The 22,485-nt window shown below is 35.9% G+C and overlaps 1 protein-coding gene across 1 annotated transcript in view; it reads right to left on the bottom strand.

The window, feature by feature from the left end:
* SCLT1 (sodium channel and clathrin linker 1) overlaps positions 1 to 22,485 on the bottom strand; it is a gene marked incomplete at its 5' end in the record, with an annotated part of 37,025 nt that overhangs the window by 13,121 nt on the left and 1,419 nt on the right. The window contains 17 exons of the mRNA XM_084263246.1: positions 418 to 614; positions 1,951 to 2,143; positions 2,987 to 3,132; positions 3,616 to 3,690; positions 4,601 to 4,672; positions 6,278 to 6,376; positions 8,713 to 8,890; positions 10,447 to 10,538; positions 10,711 to 10,801; positions 12,253 to 12,323; positions 13,486 to 13,551; positions 16,035 to 16,157; positions 16,970 to 17,096; positions 17,431 to 17,486; positions 18,559 to 18,628; positions 19,405 to 19,457; positions 20,159 to 20,226. Of these exons, the coding sequence (XP_084119372.1) occupies positions 418 to 614; positions 1,951 to 2,143; positions 2,987 to 3,132; positions 3,616 to 3,690; positions 4,601 to 4,672; positions 6,278 to 6,376; positions 8,713 to 8,890; positions 10,447 to 10,538; positions 10,711 to 10,801; positions 12,253 to 12,323; positions 13,486 to 13,551; positions 16,035 to 16,157; positions 16,970 to 17,096; positions 17,431 to 17,486; positions 18,559 to 18,628; positions 19,405 to 19,457; positions 20,159 to 20,226 (1,777 nt within the window). The remainder of the gene's footprint in view (positions 1 to 417; positions 615 to 1,950; positions 2,144 to 2,986; positions 3,133 to 3,615; positions 3,691 to 4,600; positions 4,673 to 6,277; positions 6,377 to 8,712; positions 8,891 to 10,446; positions 10,539 to 10,710; positions 10,802 to 12,252; positions 12,324 to 13,485; positions 13,552 to 16,034; positions 16,158 to 16,969; positions 17,097 to 17,430; positions 17,487 to 18,558; positions 18,629 to 19,404; positions 19,458 to 20,158; positions 20,227 to 22,485) is intronic.

The raw sequence follows: 22,485 nt of genomic DNA on the forward strand, positions 1-22,485 counted from the left end.
AGATGTGCATCTCAGTAGGTTTTTTTGTAGCTCATTTAAGCAGTCTAGAGACTCATTCCAAAATGGATTTTATGGTGACTGTTCTGAATAACCATTGAGGTTTTTCACAATACAAATCTAATATTGTCTAAAATTAAGCCTGCAATACTTTCAGAGAGATAATTATAAGTAATATAATCTATTTACTTTTTGTCATTACAAAATTTACACACATCAATTTCAAAACATTTTACTTCAGTGCTAACTTCACAATGAACATCAAAGTTCTTCTTAGGACACTGTTTCTTGTTTTCCTGGGAGCACGTCATCTAGTGTGGATGGTTTGCTCTTCTTCTTTTCACCACAGGTCTACTCACACAAACCAAGCAGTAACTAAAACTGTAACCAATTCCCAAAGACAAACAAAATTGCACTTACTTTAGCTTGCCAATCCTGGCTTCTGTAATTTCAGTGAGATTTTTTGTTTCTTCTTTCCATCTTTTTGTTATTTTTTGCTGAGCTACAAGCAGACGCCTGAGTTCATCAGTAGACTTCCGATTGGTGTCTTCCATTACTTTAAGTTGAGTTTCATATCCCTGTTCTTTCACAGCATACTCATGCTCCATTGTGCTTATCTAGAAAAGTACAAATTGGGTACAATCAAGTCTCTCACTTTTGACTTTTTTTTTTTTTAAACACTTCAGTTTCTCTATAAACATTTGTTGAAAGCATGTAACATACAATAATTAAACTTGTAATTATATACTCAAATAGATACATGTTCCAAAGCCAATTTAAGCAAATGGTACAACTGACAATAAAGGATAATCAGCTGTGTATGTTTATTTTTGTAAATACTCTATCTTTCTGTACCTTGTGTTTTTTCCACAGAAACACATTCTTCCTTTTTCATCTAGCTAAAACATGTTAGGAGTTTCTTAACTGCTTCTAAAAATCCTTTGTATATCAGAGGAAAATGAAAGCAAGTAATAAATCTTAGCTGTGACTAAAATAAAAGCTTGTCTGATTTAAAAATAAGACAGAAATCTGGTATATGCTTTATAACCACTACTTATCTGTTCCAAGACTCTGATCCTGTTTTTAAACTACAGTTCACCAAAGGGTTTTGGAGTGGGAACAAGACTTCCTATTAAGTTTGACCACTTCCCTCTATCTTGTAGTGCAAAGTGGACACTGAATTTGTAAACTTCTTGCGGAAGTATTTTTCATTCCTGTGGGTTCTCAGATTCCTTTTCAATATCTTTATACACATGGAGTTAAGAGCAGAGGGCAAAAGTACCAGCTTCACATGTTTAGAAAGAACATCAAACATCAAAGCTGTTCCTCCAGAACCCAAAGGTACCACGAATCTGTTGAAGTTACTGTTAATTCATTATCCCACCTGCAGTCTGTTCAGGTGTATTTAATGGAACACATTCAAAAAGAAGATCTATTTTTCAACTAATTATCTATTCACATGGAAAAATGTTCTCTGACCAAAAAAATGCAGAACCAGTGTTTGACAACTAATTATTTATTAGTTACACATCACTCTGACAGCACATATACATACAAGTAGAGGAACACTCTGGACTGAAAGTTGTACAGAGATTCCTAATACATTACAGACAGTAGATAAATGAAGAACTGGAATTGGAGTAAGTGAAATCACTTTAAGAGGAATGTGTTATTATTTAATCTATTAATCTTACAAAAAGCTAAGAACATTTTGGCCTTTCATATCAAGCAGAATTTAATACATATTAAAATACAATTTCACTGGCAGAGATTGAGTTACCCAATAGATTCTGAGGACACAATGCTACAACAAAATACTTTTAAGCAGAAACCAGGAAGTATCGTTGAAACTTTCACCCTTAATTTAAAGCTTTCAATAATTTTCTCTTAGAACTGCTGCCTTAAGCAAATACCAGTCTTAATGTTAAAATAAAAATAACATATATACACCACCTTTATTTTAGCTTTGTTTTGAGCCTCTCTGGCCAGTTTTCTCAAGTCCTCCATTTCTTTTTGCAATTGTTCATTCTCTTGTTGAAGTTTTAGCCTTTGATCACTGACAAACACACTCTTTTCTCTTTCTGAATCCAGAATGCTTTGCAATTGACAGATAACTTCCTGGCAACGAGATTTCTCCTCCTCAGAGCTTAAAAAGAAGAAAAGTCTTGTTGGAACTCAAGAGTTGAACTACTATTTACTAGAGAAAAGGTCTGATCCAGTACAGCTGTTCCCCTGTTTCCTTCTGAAAGTTGTTTATCAGCTCAGCATGTTTAATAAGCTCGACAGCTAGAAAGATGCACAAGTCAGCAAAGAATTTTATCGAGATGATGGAATTCATAAAACCAATCTAATATTGTAGCAATTTCAGGAAATGATAACGTCAAACAGAAGATTTGAATTTTTATAACATTTCCAGTTTCCCAACTGAAGATTACTCTGGTGAAGTGAGATGAATTATGATCATCAGAACCCAGAAATACTCAAGCTTCTAGAGAATACTACGGGTTTTGTGCTGAAAAGAACAACTTGGTCTAAAACTGTGTATCACATTGTACTTTTTAACCAGTGTATTACTGGACCTTCAATGATGTCTATTAGCTTTGAACACAGAAACAACATTTAAGCTATGTAAATGGTGTTCTGATGCACTAGGAGATATACTGTACATGAATTTATGAAGTAATACATTCTGGCTATATATTTCATAGATTAACTTTTCCCACAAGCAGGATTTAAAAATGCAGTAAGATTCCAAATAATATACTCCTATTATCTTTTTTTTTTGTGTCAAACAACTGCTTGCAGTTCTTATCTTGTAAGGAAAGTCTTTTATTCCATAGCATGTTATGAACCGCCTTCAGAATCATGGTATATTGATACTATTCCTACTACTGGTTAAAAAGACAAAAACATAATGCATAATCAACAATTTAAATAGAAATAATTTCTATTGCTTTCCATTCTAGTTTCCGTAACATCCAATACTTACTTCATTTCCAGCTGCTTTAGTTTATTTTGTGTTGTCTGTAGCCGTAGCTGTAGGTCATTTTTTGCAGTTTCTGCAAGTAAGTATTTCTGATGCATTTGCTCTAGTTTTCTATTGTCAGATTCATGTCCTCTGTCTTCCCTGTAAATCTGAAGAATAAACTTACATATAAGACCATTTTTACTTTGCACTGGTGATTGGCAGGGTATTACAGACAAGGAGGCTACTTACTCCTCATTGTGTTCTATTTTCCAGTGATTTAAAACAAAACTGAATTCCTACCATTGATGCTGCTACTTCAGGAAAATGATTCTGGCATTCATTTAGTTTTCTGTCTAGTGAGCTTAAGTTTAACTGTAGGATGTACTATGTTTCTTTTGGACTGTGTCAAACAACTCTCCTTTTACTTTTTACACTTTTCAAAGAACCCTCTCAGTTTATGATTACAACTTTAAAATAGAACAAATAAAACAACAGAAAAATTTACAATTTAGAAAATCTACTAAAAAAATAAGGTAAGGGACATTATGGGGAAAAAAAAAAAAAACATGAGAAAAAGGAAAAATCAGTGTAACATTTCCATTCGAAAAGAGATCCTAAACGTAATGTAAAAATGCATGCAATCGCCTTACCTTTTCAAGTTCTTGTTGCACTGCTCTCTTTTCCCTAATGGCTCGATCAATCTGATCCTGTCTTTCTCCACATTCCTATTATAAAAAGTAATTAAAAAAAAATATAGTAAAAGTAATAAAAAAGAAACATTAAAAAAATGCCAAAGCCAAAACCAAGGCATTGTAAATACAATTCTTACTGCTGATGTGTATGTATTTGTTTATATTTACCTGCTCATTTTGTCTATAGGATCAGTCTTATTCACTGTACAGACTAATATAATTTAATCCATGAATAGGTAATATGCACCAAGTTCTTTTGGTCTCCCACAGTATTCGTTACAAGTTTCTGGTTCATTCAAGAATAAGACAACTGTGATGCATAGACTTTCAATTAGCAAACGTCTAGATATTCCACTGCTACACACTCAAATACAAATACGCAGTATTTGGCTTTTCCCATGCTTTATTTATCCCTGAAAGAAACCAGGATACTCAAGAAAAGCCATTGCACAGGAACTGTTTTTTAGAGAAACAGAATCTCACTGTCAAGATGCTTGTGTACTATACTAAAAATATAAATAACTCAAGGAATAAACTCAAGAAGTGTGTGGATTTGCAGAACTGTGTATGGCATGCAGAGCCATTGAAGATTTTTAGTAAAACCTATGTTTGTGAACATATAAGGCAAACCCGCACATTAAAAATGAAATTTTAAAGCAAATATCCAATACACCTAAATCTCAATCTCCACACCAACTGCAAAGACACTGTACAAGGTTGCTTTTGTCAAGTAACATGAAAAACACTGCACGTTACGCTGATGTGTGGAGACACACAGGACAAAGTGCTATACAGTAATAAAGAACAGTCCTACATAGCTATTCATTACTGGTATTTTACTTGACTTACTTTTACCTGAATCTAGCATTTTAACTGATAAAGAAAACCTAGGAGTCTCAAATATTTTGCTATCAAAAATACTTTTTATCAGTCACCACCCTACCATCTGAAGAGCTGAAAGTTCTTCTGTTAGTCGAGAAATCTGCACATTATATTGCTTCTTTGTGGTGTCTACCTGGGAAAAAAAAAATGTAAAAAATTAATCTCACTCACTATTTTTCCATCCTGTTCATAAAAATACAGAAATATAAGGTACTGCAATAACTGAAAAATCTGGTTACATAAATGTTAGAAGAATGTTTATTATCAATCCATACTACTTAAACTGAGGGTGTTTAGGGAAAAAAAAAAACCCAGAAAGACATCAGAACATGGCCTTACAAAAAGAACATTGAGACTGTCAGAAAAGCTGTTGTCCACAAAGTGCAAGATATTTGCAATTTGTGTAAACAGATATTTTTAGATCACGTTAAAAAAAGTATTTGTTAATACCTGGAGAAACATGACAACTCATAGCTCAAAAATTTACTTTTCATGGTTTTGATAGATTGACTTTACTGAGATTATTTCAAAATAATGAATAGGGCACTTCTAAACTTCTATGTTCTGATTAGAATAATTATCAAAACTAGAGTGCTTATCCTAGTTGCTCTTCAACTCTTGCACCTTCTCCACACCATGTACAACATTAAATATTGAGGTTTTAAGTAATCCACACAAGTTTTTTCAATCTTTCAGGAAACCACCAAATAGAAGGTACAAAACATCCATATCCTCATTGTAAAGGTTCTGAAAATTTAGGCCATATGGACCTGAAATCTTTCAAAATAAATGAACTGGAAAGAAAAAGAATCCTTTCATCCCTACACAGTACCTATACACATTGTGCCATAGTGAAGAAAGTGAAAGGAGGCAATGTCAATTACACCACTGAAAACTTACAAATGAGATAATCACAAGGCTGTAACAAGTCTTTACTGCCTCTGGAGTTTGCCTTAGAATAAAGCAAGTGTCTGACATGCAGATAATTACTAAGGACCTCGAGGTAGATTAGTCTGCATTTTAACTGCAGATGGGACACAACATTAAAATTCATTCTGCGACTAGTCTTTTATCAGAAGAACTTTGATTTTTCAGCTGCTTGAAACAATAACAACAAAAATAATAAAGAGATTACAGATTTTTTTTAGTCATTTCTCTACCGAATTCTAGTTTCTAAGTGTGCTATGAAAATGAGCCTTTTGACTGTTAGCTGTACATGGGAGAAGAGTCTTACTTGCCTAAACAGGGGAACATTTTTAAGTACTGAGATGCCAAAAGCCTGATAGAATTACTTTCAACAGGTCCTATCATCTGAATGTATATGATGAGCTTCCATCAGCAACTTCCAAGACAAGGCTGTGTATCATAAAGCAAATACCAATACAACACACAGTCAGCTGACCTGCTACTGAACAGAATCTTTGAAACTGTAGTGCCGTTATTTACATATTCACAGTGCCATTCTTTACATATTCACAGTGCAGCCTTGTCTGACCTGTGTCTGCACAGACATCAACACTTTTGTTTCTTGAGAGATTTAATAATAGCATTTAATTCAGAAGAATATATGTCTAGACAATAAAGCTGAAGAGTACAATAGTTTAGGCATGTTGCCTTGCTACGTATATTATCAAAATAGTTGTAAGGAAACTGCTCGTGATGATTGTGCACCATCAATAGCTTTTCATGCGAAGGAAAACCAAAAATCTCCATATTCTTTCTAAATATCCTAACTTACTGCCTTTCTAATTGCTGCAGCAGTATCTTCTGCAAGTTTAGCCATTTCATCTTTCATTCTTTGGATTTCCTCTTCCTTTTGTGTCACCCCAAAGAGTGCCTAGAAAACAAAATAAAACTGAAATACTACTGATAACATTTCAGTGGTGACATAGTATTTAGCACTGAGAGAACAAACCACATGTAGTTACTTTTCAAAAAACCTTTTTTCCTTTATAGATTAGCTGACACCAAGACCCAACATGGAAACAAGAACAGTGAGAACATTTTGCATTAAATGCACATTCTTGTAAATCAGAACAACACAAAAAGTTACTGTCAGTAGATGCCTTTTTCTATTGGGACTTATGGGGATTTTCAGATTTTTCAACAATGACACATAGAAAGGTCTCTGTTGGAAAACTGAATACCTGTACACACATTCACACACACTCCTACATACAGCTAAGTGTTTTTGTGATTACTATACTACATCGCTCACCTCCCATAAAACTCAAAGTAAAGGAATAAAAATTTATAAGACGCTAAGGAATGTGTGGATAACAATGAACCAAAAGGCTCTTCAGCATATAAGAACAGTGAGAATTACAGAAAAAGCTGCAGCAAAGAACCCTTCCACCAGAGGATGCAAAGAAGCTACTGATGTTAAAATACAGTAAGAAATGCTGGTCTGAAAAGATTACAGAATATAAAATTGTTGATGGATGGATAATTACAGTTTATTACATAGCATTAATCTAAACTGCTACTTCCAAGTCACTTATTGATCTGTAACAGTTCAGTTACTATCTTAGACATGCAATTTACATCACAACAATTTTTACTGGGCCACTTCTTTCTGTCAACTTCATGTGAGTTTATAGTAAGTGGTATCAAATGATCTGCTAAACTACTTTTGGATGAAAGATGATGTTGTAACACTGCTCTGACGTATTAGGACTTAGCAGATTGGAAAAGTGATTTATGCTTCTTACCAATAATTTTAAAACAAGAGAGTGTTTACAGGGTTTTAAACTCTGAAAAAAAAATGGCTACAGCCATCAGATGTGCATTAAAGTTATGTCTTTCCAGCAAACAAAATTCATTAGATTTCTAAAAAGGTGACACAAACAAGCTTAGAATTAAAACACAGACCCTACCTTACACAAAAGTTAACCAAACTCTGTGTTCTATCTCCAACAAAGGCAAACAGCAGATACTTCAGGAAAGTTAAGAACCCTGCTAACAGGCTGGTTTTTTTATCAACAGACACAGCAAGACTTGCTGGAGTAGACCCTGTTTTTTCAGAACTTTTTCTGGATTCACCTGTGCCTTGCCTGAAATGGGCTGATCAAAACTTCTCATGAGACTGCACTGTGTTTAAAGACATCTTTATTTTTAACTCTCATTCTATTAATTGTATCGAGTACCACTGAGGATTGCATGGCTGCATTCTTAAGAGACATCCACATTACACCCTAATCAGTTTTTTTGACTGGTAAAACTAAATTCAGCACCAGTATAGCACATCTGAATTTATTCTGCTGTTTTATACACTAATTAAATGCCTTTTCATTTTTTCCTGACTGCAGACTTCATGCACTCATTACTCAGTCAATTTTGTAGAGTTCTTCTGAATAATTAAGATCTGAACCAAAACTTGCTCTCTTGATGACCTATGTCCATCATACAACAAATATGCTCCTTTAATTTTAGTTCTTTCCTCACTGTTCCTAGGTTATAAATTCCTAACAGGAGCTTCCTTTTTTGCAACAGCCCAATTTGTTCAAAAGTATTTGGTAAGAAACTCTATAAAAATTTTTGGAAAATTCAGGTTCAAGTTCAGTATTATCATAGTCAGTTCCTCAGAAGTTGGTTTCCTTCTTAGCCAGGGGGGCATTCATTCCTCACACCCTTCCCCTGCTGCACCGTGGGGTCCCACCCACAGGAGACAGTCCTTCATGAACTTCTCCAACATGACTCCTTTCCCACAGAGCTTCAAGTCTTCACCAGCTGCCCCGGCGTGGGTCACTTCTATGGGGCACAGTCATAAATCATACAACTTCTCTCAGTCACTCAAGCTGAAACTGCTCCAGCCTGGTCCTCCACAGGGTCACGAGCTCCCCCCTCCTCCAGGAAACCTGCTCTGGCATGGATCACTCTCACTCATCTCTGTGTCTCTGTCTCTCTCCATGGGCTGCAAGTGCTGGCAGGGGCTTGCTCCAATGCAGGTCACAGTATCTCCTGTATTTCTCCACCTGCTCCAGCGTGGGGCAGCCACCCCTGCAACTACCCCTTTCCACCAGAACCCAGCCACGTAAAACTACAACACAGACATAAAAGAAGCTTGGTTGTGTATGCATGTATGCCTCTCAGAATACATAATCAGGGACTTCACAGCTGTAAACAATGAAAATATTCTAGTATCTGAGAATTATCAATTATCCATTGCCTTACCTGATTTTTTTGTAAGTTAGCTTCTTCTAAGAACTGTATGCAATCTTTCACTTTTTCAACAGCATCATATTTCTCCCTTTCTATATTAACACACTTTGCCTGAAGCTCTCCAATTTGTTTCTCCAGGGCTGTTCTTTCTGTTCTCAGCTGTTCAGCATCTTTGAGAGTAACAGAAAATCTGCAAGAGAGTAATAATTATACTGCACTTTAACAATAAGATGCTTAAGACAGTAAAACTTTCAAACAAAGCAAATAGGAGTATTTATTCCTAAATTGCCAAAACTTCATTCCTAGATTTCTGCTTGGTTTTGGACAGAGTCTTTGAGCTTAATATTATTGAGTCCTGGTAAGAAACAGAATTAAAGGAGTTAACTCAGCTATCTAATCTCAGAAGATCCTTACAAGAATGTTGCTAGCCTGGGACACATCACTGAACATGTTCTATATTAAACCAGAATAGAACAACCCCAGAAGGAATAAAGTTTTCCTCTGTGGAGAAAATGGAATAATTGGATGTGGGCAATGAAGTTGCAGCTATACCATTAGAACAGGACTGGTAATTTTGCAACAGCTCAGAAATTCTTACTGTTTAATTATGATTGTCAGTATTGGCAGGTATGAGAAAGGGCAAGAGTCTCAGAGGTATCCTCAAAACAAGTCTAAGGAAGTTCTACAAATGCTGCTGGTTCAATAAAGTGCACAGCTACAATTATCCATAGTCAGCACTTTTGGCAACACTGGAGTTGCCTTTTCAAGCATTTATTACATGTTTGTAATAAAACACAAGAAAACCCACCCCCAATCTTTGCACAACCAAAACCCCACAGAAAATAATAAAATTAACTAATTCCTTTAGACATTCTAAAATAAGCTTACAGCCTGCACAATCCTTAGGCAAGTGATATTCATCAAGTAGGGGTAGCCACACAAGTCTGCACAACTCAAGGCAGTGCTTGAACACAGAGTCACAAGATTGGTTCCCTAGTAATTATGTGAGATATTGAATAGCCTCCTAATCATGCTCACAAGGCTGCGACTAAGACGGGAAGATGAATAGTCACACAATTATTTCAATAAGTTTATCAATTATTCTTAATTATCAGGTCTTTTGACTAATGTTAATAACTCAACAATGATTCACAATACTTGAATCAAAATCACTGTGCTCAGGTAACTGTGATAGCCTTAGACTGTGAAGTGGGGGAGAAAGAATAACCCCCACGAAAGAACCTGACTGAGTCCTAGATCTTCCAGTAGGTAGTGTTGGAATTAAAATTTCACTACTTTTGTTCCTAGCATTTATTGCTACAAAGTGTACTTTTAACAGTTTTATTAAATAAATCTTTTTTGTATAAAGATTGCCAAAGACCTGAAACTAAACCGTACTTAACACTTCAAAAACCAGCTAGTTTTAATAAACATTTTCAAATTTGTGCATGAATACTTTTCTTTGGACTTCCACCTAAGCTAATCAGACTTGAGTAACTAGAATTTATATGCTGGAATGAAAAATATATAGCTCATTTCTTCTCTACAGTCAAGAACATCAAGTAGCCCATTATGTCATTTTAAAGAAAATGAACTAGGAAGTTGTTCTGAAAGGTTGCAGGATAGAACAGACAAGAAAAAGTTTGTAAAAACAGAACTGTTTAGAATAAAAGCCAGATACTAAAAGAAGATAGTACTTTATCTAATGTTCATATATCCTGTTAACACCCAATGAGCTCTCTTTACCTTTTTTCTAATTCTTTTATATTACACTGCATTTCTTGCAGGTGTTTCTCAGATGCTATTTCTCTTTGGTGGGCTGATATCGCCTCTTCTTCCTAGAAAGAATATATCTATTACCCAGACATCATCTGAACTTCCTTGAACAAAATAAAGATATACTAACATTAAACCAGTTAGAGAACAACTTACACATAATTTAATGTCAGCATTCAGATGACTGATTAGCCATTCAATTTCAATAGAAAATTATTGCTTTGTCAAGAATACCTTCCTCTCCAATTGGCCTTGAAGCTTCTTTGTCAATCTGACCATTTCAACAACCTTAGTGTTTGCTTCCTGCTCATCTGTTTTGGCTTGCCTGTAAAAGGAAAGCAGCCTATGAATTACATTTCAATTATTATAAGGAAAAAAACCCCAACTCCATTACAACCAGGAACAGCCTGCAGCCAACTGACAGCACAAATGAAATACTAAACGGGGACCAAGGAATCAGGCTTGTGTATGGGAACTCCAGGGCTGCTTCCTCAGCAGGGCACAACTAGCAGACTTCAGGAAGCAGCCTAAGTAACCATAAAGCTGGAGCACCTACACCTTCAGCAGGAGGGGTGTTGCAGATGGGACAACAAGTACTTCCCAAAAATAGAGCATCTGTGCACATGTGCACACACTTTTAATCCATGCTTCCTGTGAGAGAGGGTGTGTGAACCTACGTAAGGTCTAACAGGAAAGAGTGCGAGAGATCATTACTTCGTGGATCAATTACAGAAGGCTATTTATAGATTTGTGTGTATTTATTAATATACTGCAAATGCCTCATATCACAGTCTACCTGTATAGTACTAATACTGATCATTAACGTAGAAGCTACTGTTTGTCCATTGATTAATGGCAGACAATTAGCTGCTTTGATTGATTTAAGACACGCATGGCGCGGTCTTCCCCAACATGAACATACTAAATCAGAAAGACAGTGTTCTGAAAATGAGAATGAAGATCACCACTCTAGCCCTTTGGATACTTAGATGGAAGTCTAAATTCATACTTTCAGTATTTAAAAACCAGCCAGTAATAAAAAAAAAATCACTAAAATCTAAGGAAAATTTAATGATTAACCTGAAATTTAAGTACATTATATACATTTAATTTTATAAACTTAAAGGTTTATTTTTAAAAGCTTTAGGTACTGTTATACAAAATAGGAGTATGGTAACAAAGCCATTCCTTTTCATTGTCAGTCTATGAATCCACTATTTGCTGAAATTAAATAATGGGTTGACCTCAACCATCACTAATTCAGACAGGTAACAGAGTAAACTGGCACTGACCTAACTACAGCCATAAATACAAATAATGATGAAGTTGTTGAAGCTTTTTTTCTTCATTTTCCTTGATATACTTCATGAATATAATTAACACTTCTCTTACCTCTAAACTCAACAGTGCCCATGGGTTAGAGCACTTTACTGAGAAACAGCAAATGGAAATTTTGTTAAGAACATTTAAACTTGAGACTACTTTGAACATTCAACTTTTAGGCATGATAAGGAACAGTGCAACAAAATTTTGAACAAATTGTATGCTAATAGAAACTTATCTCCAGAGTCAGTTTTGTTGTGACTTTGTTCCTTTTTACTCAAAGATCCAATGATGATTATTTTGGGAAACAGCTGAACCAAACAACATTAACTAACACATACGATGCACACATCAAGTCAGTTTGCAGCACAAACAAGGCCAGTGATACAGCAGCAGGTTACAAAAAGCTATAGAAAAGATACTAAATAATTTTTAAAAATGTCTGGTTTATACCTTAGTTGTTTTCGTAGCTGCTCTAGTTCCGCATTCTGTAGTGATATAGTTTTCAGGAACTGTTGATTGTTCTGCAAAGTAAGGAAGCTTGTAACATGTTCCTTATTGTACTGAAAATGCTATATGTTTAGAATTGTTACAGGGCATTTCTGTAGTATACAACACATTCTTCTTGCTTTTTTGACTACTGTTAAGAATTGTTTTCAGGCACTTCCTACTTCTAAATGATGTATTCTGACAGCCAGCAGTTCATTTCAGGCCATCACAGCATACCATACCCAAAGTAAAAGCTCCTTCTTGCCCACATGCATTATTTTTCTTTTATTAATACCAATGAAACATCAGATAAAATTTAGAGGCTCAACATCTTGAGATATTCCTGCAAATTTCTGCAGTTTACTGCAGTTTTCACTACTCTACATAGTTTAACATCAGTAATGAACACTGTTGCCTCAATACGGAATCCCATTTCCAGAACATGCTGAGCAACTCTAACTGAGCACACCCAGGAAACACAGCTGTTTCACTACAATAAAAGCCTGACCAATTTCTGTCTCTTCACTTCCTATTTTTCAATTTGTTAGTTCAGGAAAGGGCATACTACTTTATCCTATGATACTTTTATGTGTTTGGCAATACACTTTGCCAAATGGGGATTTTTTTTTGTTAATGTAAACAAAAGGATTACCTTTATTTTTCTATCATATTAAAATTATTTGTCAATCTCAGAAGCCCTTGGCTAAAATTTAGAGATTAAGGAGTCTCACAATCTAAGAATATTGGTGAAGCACTAGAAGATCCTTAGAGCTCAGAAATAATCCTTGAAATGGTCAACAACAGACACTGAAGCCAGCTGTGCCCAACTATGAATTAATAAATACGAGGCAGAGCCTACGTAAGAGGTTATATTTTAAATAAATTTCTCCTAAGTACACTTGCCACATACTAAAGTCCTTGGTGTAAGCTTCCCACCGACTTCTTGAAGAAAGAGCTCACCTAATATTATGAGTTAACCTCTCAACCACCCTGACCTGGTGTTTGGAATTCAGGAAAAAAGCCATTACTACTTGACTTTTGACTGGTCCCTAAAGAAGTTTGCAAAGCTGAGTGGCAGAAGTTCTCTTCCAACCAGGTATGTATGACAGACTTTTTGCTTTTCTTTTATACTTTCAGAGTCTAGTAGGGGAAAAGTCCTGTAATTTACTAGGCCACTTTTCAGCAGGTTTTACTTACCAACTCTACTTTCTCATTGGCTATATGCAGTTTCTGAGTCAACTGTTGAAAGCCAGTCAGTTCACCCTAAAAAGAGAATTCAGAGCTCCTTACATTATATTCATAAAGTACAATTATGAGAGCTACATAGACAACAGAAAACATTTTTTAAAAAAACCATATACATGCTGCAGGAAATTCAATATGCCTTCATAGATTTTTATTAGCTTGCTTTTACCTGTTAACCTAGTAATCTGGCAAATTACATTTGCTATGGAAAAAATTATCTGAATTTGACTTACCAATCATCTTCTAAAACTCATACACAATTTCTTTCAAAATATGAAAGCATAATGAGTAGTGCCTTTAAAGAGCCATACATACTACAATGTTACTATAAGCATTTTTGTTAAGTAATTGTATTTGCACAGACACATACTCCTTAGTTAAAAAATGCCTGCACTGAATTTGCTCTTTACCATATAAGATATTTTGTGTACCCATATAAAAAGACTGTTTGACTCCCCTCTTCTGAATGTGATGTGTTCCTAGGAAAACTAGCATAAGACACATACAAAAAAAATTAATTAAATCATCTGCAGCATGCCAAGTATCTTCAGAGCACAGAGAGGAGGAGTCAAGTCCCTGAGCTGAAAGATCTCCTAGTTGTGTTGTTTCACAGCCTCAAGACCAAACATTCGCCAGAAAACTACTGCAACAACTCCTCTACTTAAACCCTTACAATGATACCATCTTTACTCTTTGCTTTCTGTCAATTCTAATTCACAGAATCTAATCCCACTCTACACTGCACTAGTGTGGCCTCACCTTGAGTACTGTGAGCGGTTTTGAATGTCACATTACAAGAGGGACATAAAAACATTGGAGGGAGTCCACAGGAGGGCAACAAGCATGGTGAAAGGTCTGGAGGAGAAGTCTTATGAAGAGGGGCTGAAGTTCCATGGTTTGTACAGCTTGGAGAAGACAAGGCTGAGGGGAGACCTCATCACAGTCTATAGCTTCCTGACTAGGGGGACTGAAAGGGTAGCCCCCGATCTCCTCTCTGGTGACCAGTGATAGAACTCGAGCAAACAGTATGAAGTTGAGACAGGGGAGGATTAGGTTGGATATCAGAAAGAGGTTCTTTATTGAGAGGGTGGTCACGTACTGGAACAGGCTCCCTAGGGAAGTGGTCACAGCACCAAGCTTGAGTGAGTTCAAGAAGTGTCTGGATGATGCTCTCAGTCCCATGCTCTGACTTGGCTGGCCCTGTGTGGAGCCAGGAGTTGGACTCTATTATCCTTATGGATCTCTTCCAACTCAGGATAGTCTATGATTCTAATCCTAGTTGGCCATACCTATTTCCATTCCCCTGACAGCTGTTTTCTGCTTCTCCATTAAAAGTTTTAATTTACTTTTGCTTTTAACTGAAGTCTTTTTTCTGTAGGAGTAGCATTTAAGAATAAAAGGCAGCTCAACATCATTATTTTTACAACGGCATTAAAACCCACCAAGAATTTAGGGAAATCTGACAGCCCTAAACCCTCCAACAGTTATCAAAGACTCTGTATGCTTATATACCAGTAACTAATAATTCAACACAAGAAATAATAACAGGAGCAATAAGTTTGAACTACATGCAGGTAAGAGTCCTCATAACTATTATGTGAAATAACTATGAAAACTGACAGAGCACAATAGCTGTACAGATCTATTTCCTATTTCTTGAAAAAAAACCATATTGCTGAGGTGGATTTAATATCACAAAAGAACAAGAATTAGTAAAAAAATAAATTCTGTTATATAGGGGAGCTGTATGTCTACCCAGGAGCCTAATGTGTACTTGAAAGTGGAAATCAAGTGTTAGAAATTTGTAACCTCTTTGCAGATGTCAAAATATCTGTAGTGAGGTACATACAGGCATATCTACTCCTCACACACTGAGCATCTATATAGCTTCTCAGAGCAAACCAATTTCTTTTCTGAACTAAGATTTCCTGAAAGGCCTTCCCCAGGAACAAAAGAGAAACAAGCTTCTAAACAGAGGCTAGCAGTAGAAGAATACGCACTTGATATTTTATCTGTTTACACAGGCTCCTTTAGTAATGACAACAAGAAAGGGAGACTAATTTTTCCGCTATCCCACTGTGACCTTACAGACAAAATTCAGGATTCAGACATAGGAGAAAACACAGAAGACTTACACCTTAGAATTCAGAAATCTTTATCAGCTTTTTCAGATGCTGAACTGTACTGAACTTCCAACCATACAATTCAAACATAGTTATTTATATGCACATACATATCTTGTCTGCAAACACATACATATATGTACCAATAGTGCATTCCTCATGTTCCTGTCCATATATTTAAAATAAATAACTTTTCCAATTGTTAACAGTACATTTAGTGGACGAGTCCGTGATCACATCTGATCACTCAAGCTTTAGACTACTATGGAAAATAATTAACAGTACAGGTAGAACCGCCTCACTTCAGTCTAACTACACAGACACAGAATCTCTGAAGAAAGTCATTCCAAAATTAACAAAACTATAAAGGAGAATTACCTTCTGCTTTTGCCTTTCAGCTATGTGAATCTGTGTTTTAGTCTTACGTTCTTTGTACTGTTGCTGGAGCTGATCACGGTCCTTTAACACAGTCTGCCAGTGTTCTATTGCTTGTTCTTTTTCCTAGGTTACAGAAAAATGATTAGAATTCAATATTCTGTTACAGCCCATTTACCTTCCTCTATCATTCTCTAAAAAGTGAAATTTTAACTTCCACTTTAAAGAAATGCCGTTTTCAGTACTTTCCTCTGCTCACATTACAACTGCATAGACAAAACACCAAGTTAATATGCAGAAAAACAGATGCTTACAAGTTGATATTCCACCCACAAGTGAACGGCAAGATTTCCAGATTCTTTTAACAGTTCTAATTTTTACAGGTGTTTAATGTAGGCCCACAGTAAGCATAATATTCAAATACTAAAATGTAACTGTCAATTTAACTTCCATATGCAACAGGATTGATGTAACATTGTAATAAGCTTAAAAAAAAGCCTCCTTAGTATTTCAGATGTAAATATCATTTGCTACATCCCACATATCCTTGCCTTCTTTAATCAAAAACAGTGTAATGTGATATAAATGACAAGTAACTCTAAAACCTTGAATTAAACGAAGCATTTCAGTAATTTCCTCATCAGGAATTCAATATAAAAATTGAGGCACCTAGATAATGTTACATGCACCAATTAATATTAAGAACTTCCTATATGAACCTAGGAGAGAAGCTCCTCCAAGTTTTTAAGTAGAAACCATAAATACTTGTTTCTTCAGCTACAGGAAGTCAATAGGGCCTTAAAACACTCTCAAGAACTCAGAACAAATTAATTCTGAATGAAGAAACAGAACAGCTTCCCCTTATTTGCCAAGGCACAATGGAATAGCTTCTCCTCATCTGCTGGGGCTTAAGAATACAAATATTTCATCTCACACACTTGATTTGTCAGCTGTTCTTGAAGGCTTCTCAATATTCCTTCATCATCAGGAATATCAGTTCCCATCGGTATGAAAGGAAGATCCTCAAGTCGACTCTCAAGAACATCTTTCAACTCTGCATGCAGCCTGAAATTCAAAGATCTAAGTTGTGCAAAGTATTTCTTTTTGAACAACTGAAATATACCTTCAACATGTACATAGTACTTCCTTCAAAGTCATATTTAAATCATTAAATTATGCTTTGTAAACAGCCATTTAAAAATAGTTCAATATGTAGTTCTCGTAAGCCTGGTGCTGTAATCTGTATTAAGTGCTTAAAGACTCTAACAGTAAGCTTGTGAATGTGAGATCTTCCACTCTTAAATAGATTCAGAAGATTTCAAGGTCCTAGAAGAAAATCTTTTTATGGTTTAGAGATCAAGAAAACCAGCAGTAGCAACAGGACAGTACAATTTTTTACCTTTCATTTTCATTGGTGACTTGTTCAATCTTTAGTCTCATCTCATTCATTTGTGCCTAACACAAAAACATGTAGAAGTAAGCATTCATTAAGTGCCATAAACGTTGGTATTTTTTTCATCTTCTAATTCTGATTGATACAGACAATTTAGAAGATAGACAATTTAGTTCAGCATAAGGCAGTAAATCAAAGCCACTTTCTTTTCTAAGTGAAGTCACAGTATGCCACTTGCATTTTGAAGCTGCTAAGTCCTGCTACACCTGAAAATTCAGAAGTCATGAGCATTAAACTTATCTTTTCAAATTCTTACAGGTCTTACAAATTGATTCTTAAACAACTTGAGTTCTTCTAGGGACACAGTGGATAATTCTCATCTTTTATGAGGTAAGCATTTGAGATAAGAGCGTAGGAATTACCTGAGCAGAAACTTCAGTTGAGTCAAATAGAATGTTTTGTTAACAACAAAACCATAGTGCCTTCTGCAATCGGGCAACCTTGAAGACTGCATTTGCAGAATCATTACAGTGGTCAGATCAAACGAATTAAGTGCATTAAACCAAAACCAAAATATAAAATTTGCATTTAGATCACAAGTAAAAAATTCTTTCTGTATGCCACAACTTTTGAATACTAAACAGACATATTTGCTGTTTGGTGATCATACAAAGCATTACAAAGATTTATGCTTCTGTGGTTCATATAAGGATAGTCTGCCTCCACCTCAGCTTCTGTGATAATAAACGTTTAAAGAATTATTTGAATGGGAAAAATTATTAGGAATGAAGAAGGCTGGGTGTATCTACACTTGCAGGACTGAGCTGGACTGCATGGCCAAGATCAAATTGTGAGGAAAGGGGGAAACAGCTGCCTCATCTGAGTGTCACCTAGGAAAGTATGTACAATCATATCAGAACATCTAGAAAAATAGAACATGCATGTTGAACTTCACAACACTACTTCTCCAAACACACAGTAGGCTCTGCAATTTGGACAATCTCACAAAAATCTGTCAACTTTGTGAAGTATGGTACAAGCATACTTTCATTTATTGACAAAAACCTAATCGCCCAGGTATTAACACTATAAAACACCAAGAACACAGTACTGAAATGTTTGGGACATCCATACCTGATAAAGCTGCAGCTGTTCATTCATTTCTTCCATGTCTTTACCATACTCTGTGATTAGAGTTGATAACCTAAGAAGTTGAAAAACATGCTTAGAACAGATTTTGTAAATGCTTATTGTTCTGATAATTCACTAGTTTTACAGAACTATTAATCTAGAGAAAAGAACGAAACAGACACTTATTTCCAAGCTTGACATTCACCAGAATCAAATGAACAAACTGAATTACTACTTTTAAAGTATGTTCATTAACAGGAAATTTTCCATTTAACAGAACCAGAACATGGGACATTATATATGACCATTAATACAACATTAGTATTTCATCTATAGAATCCTAAGTGCTCAAAGACTAGACTTCATCACTGTTTTCACATGCGGCAATAAAGCAGCCTACAAAATTATGTAAACTAATGTATTTCTACCTACATGATCTTTCCTTCCTAATATATTTTTCATTAGAATCAATCATAGAACCACAGACTGGTTTGGGCTGAAAGGGACCTTAAATATGATCTAGTTCCAACCCTGTGCCATAGGCAGGGATATCCTTCTTTAGACAGTAATTCCGAAACGTCTCTATTAGTCTGGAGAGATAACAAATAAAGCTAACAAGAAAGGACAGGCAGAAGTGGCAATTATTATGAAACAATGTATTTTATTTAACAAATAATCAGAATAGTATCTAAAAAACAACTGCTACAGGAGCTCCATTCACAACTTCTCAGATTTGGGAACACATGCACATACAATCAGGTTCACCTGGATAATTACACTTCTAAAAGCACATGGCAATTTCTTTTGAATACTTTGTAGTAATCCAGCTTATCATTTGGAATCAGTTACCTTTGGTCCACTGTCCTGGATGTTGACATGCCAATACCAACAGGAGCATTTCTCTGTAACGGTACACTTATATATTAGTACCTGCACATGACTGCATTTAGTTTTAAATTTTTATATGCTATCCAAAGCTGTTGTTCTGCCTGTACTGTAGTCATACACAATATCCCACATGATCGCTTCCTGGTTTATGTTAAAAAAATAAATCCTTGAGCACTGGTTCAGTTAAAAAAAATTATATATTTTTTTCCTGTGGAAATGCTCAGATATAAAGCATAATTTCATTTGAGGGTGAATCATCTTGCTCTTGAAAGAGCGATCATAAGTTTGTGTAAGAGCTAAGTTCGTTTCCATGCATCTCGGCATCAGGAAAGTGCAGATGCTAGTTTCTGTACAGGCTTTCAGACAGGCTTATAGTACCCAGCACAAAAGGTAATCCTCACACAAGACCAATCTCTTAGAAAAGAGAACTCTATAGAATGAAAAAGTCTACTAAAGTAGAAAACAAGGATTATTTTAGGGATAGATTCTCCTGCATATGACAAACTTCTGAAGATGCACTAAAAATACCAGAATTCACTGTTACAACAGTGTTGTTCTGCTACTGCTTGGAAAAACAAGCAACTCTAGAGTTGTGTGATAGACCCAAAGAAAGGCCAGGCCACATCAAAGTGGGCTGTGCTCTGTGTATGCAAAGGTATCGTCTCCAAACCTCATCACAAAATTTCTTACTACACCCATCCCCAAACTCACATACCTGCTCAGTGGTAGCTCTCAAAGACTCGTCTGTTTCATTCTGTCCAAGAGACATATTTAATCTCTGACCTATATAACACAAAGTTTAAAAATCATACCTACAGCAAGGGCCATTATCTAAATAAATGTGACTGGCAGTCAGAGTTATATTTAACAGTGTAGCGCTTTGAAGGCATACAGCATGCTTCATAAATTCTTCAATTTAGCACAATTATTTTAATGAAAATAGGACTTGGAAAAGCCTACAAAGACTGTGTATTAATTCCTTCTGATTTTATTTAGAAAATGAAATTTCTGCCCAAAAAACCCACTAACACATTTTAATGATTCATTAAGTCTAAGTGCAACAAATCACATTGTGTGTCCAATTAAATTAGCTGGATGTTTGACTACTAACTCTTGTTCGGAACTCAGCCCTGCTGTTCTCAATAAATTTTCAACAAACTTAGCTCAAGAGACATTCACTGATAAATGGATCTGAGCGTTCAAGTACATTCTGAAGAAACCTAGACAAGAATGAAGAAATGGCAGTCTGTCAGTATTTGCTTTTTCTGATAAAAGCAAAGCATAATGAATTATGAAATTTCACACTGCCGAGCTGGGAACATCAACAAAGGCATCACTCTTCCTTACTCATCTAAGTCTGTCTATTGGCATTTCAGAGATTACTTGTACTACAAATTAATGAACCAGCAGGAGGCTGAAAGGGAGAAATAACAGCTCTTTCCACTTGTTCATGGAGTGTTCTTTGATCTAATAAAACCACAGCAAAACCACGTGGTCAAAAGAGGTGATTATCCCACTGTATTCAGCATTAGTATGATCTCCCCAGAGTACTGCATGCAGTCCTGGGCTCCACCATTTACAAATGACATGAAGGTCCTTAAATGCACCCAGAAGAGGGCAACAAAACTGGTCAAAGGGCTGGAAGGGATGTTCTATGATGAGTGGCTAAGGATTCCGGGCTTGTCTAGAGACAAGACTAACGGGCGACCTCATTGCTCTCCACTGCTTCTTAAGGGAAGTGCAGAGGAGGTGCTGATCTCTTCTCCCTGGGATCCAGTGATAGGACATGTGGGAACAGTTGAAACCTGCACCATGGGAGCTTTAACCTAGACATTAAGAAACATTTACTGAGAGTGGTCAAACACCAGAACAGGCTTCCTAGAGTTTGTTGATGCCCCAAGCCTGCCAGTGTTTAAAGGACATTTGGAAAATGCCCTTAGTTGCATGCTTTAATTTTTGGTCAGTCCTGAATAGGTCAGGCAGTTGGACTACATGATTATTGTAGGTCTCTTCCAAGTTGTCTATCGTATAAGAAACTGAGTGACACCTTTGTAACGGATATGTAAAGAGAAAGAAAAGGGAAGCCAAGCAGGTAATGCATACACTTCTATTTAAAAAAACTTCTTGCCTATTTTTCTTGATAAATGTTCCATGATTCTTTTTCTGGTTCTAAGCTATAGGAGGATATAGGAAGAAGACAGAGGGGGTAGAAAGGAGGTGATAGCAAAAGGATGCCAAAGAACTAGAAAGGGAAAGTAGCTGCCCTTGCTAGCCAAAGCGGCCTGCAAACATGAGAGCCCAGAGGTACAAAAGATACAACAGACGTACCTTTGACAGTGAATCATTAAACACATTCTGGTAATGAAAGTTCTATATATTTAGTAGCTTATCTCAAAAACATGCAATGGAGTGAATGAATTATTATTTGCAGGGCTGGTTGCTGACAGCACAAAAAGCAGTCAGATAAAGCTCAATTTATAATTGATCAGTACCAGAGACTAGCACTTCATTCTGCAAACCTTCATGTGAACACAAAAAATATTTATTCCACACAGCTAAATACAGTAGTGCTTAGAGAATCCCTTCTTAAGCGTATGACACACATTCTGCATTTTAGAACTTTGATTTCATATTCTTGAAACAAGAGAAACAGCAATCCATGAATGAGAGTAGGCCTCAAATATCTCTCAGATGGCATATAAGCCACAATTCCAAATTGCCATTCAGCACCTTTCAAAACATATGAAGGTTTTTAAAAAGAGATTGAAACTCCTTGATAAAAAAGACAACTGTTACCACTTCACAGTGAATTCAGTCTGAGCTCTGTACAGAGCCTAAAGGCTTATAAAATAAGGTACACCAAATTAAATACCCAAGGCAAAAAGCAAAACACCAATACTTAAAAATCCATGACATGTTCTCACCACAGTATAATAATCATGCAAAGTTGATAAACATACAGACTTTTGAGTTGGGATGAATCTGTTGGCAGAAATTTTTACGCTACTAAGGTCCTTGGAATCAAGAAGACCTGTTCTTTCA

The sequence above is a fragment of the Gallinula chloropus genome (assembly GCF_964237585.1).
Source record: "Gallinula chloropus genome assembly, chromosome: 4".
NCBI classification, from domain to species: domain Eukaryota; kingdom Metazoa; phylum Chordata; class Aves; order Gruiformes; family Rallidae; genus Gallinula; species Gallinula chloropus.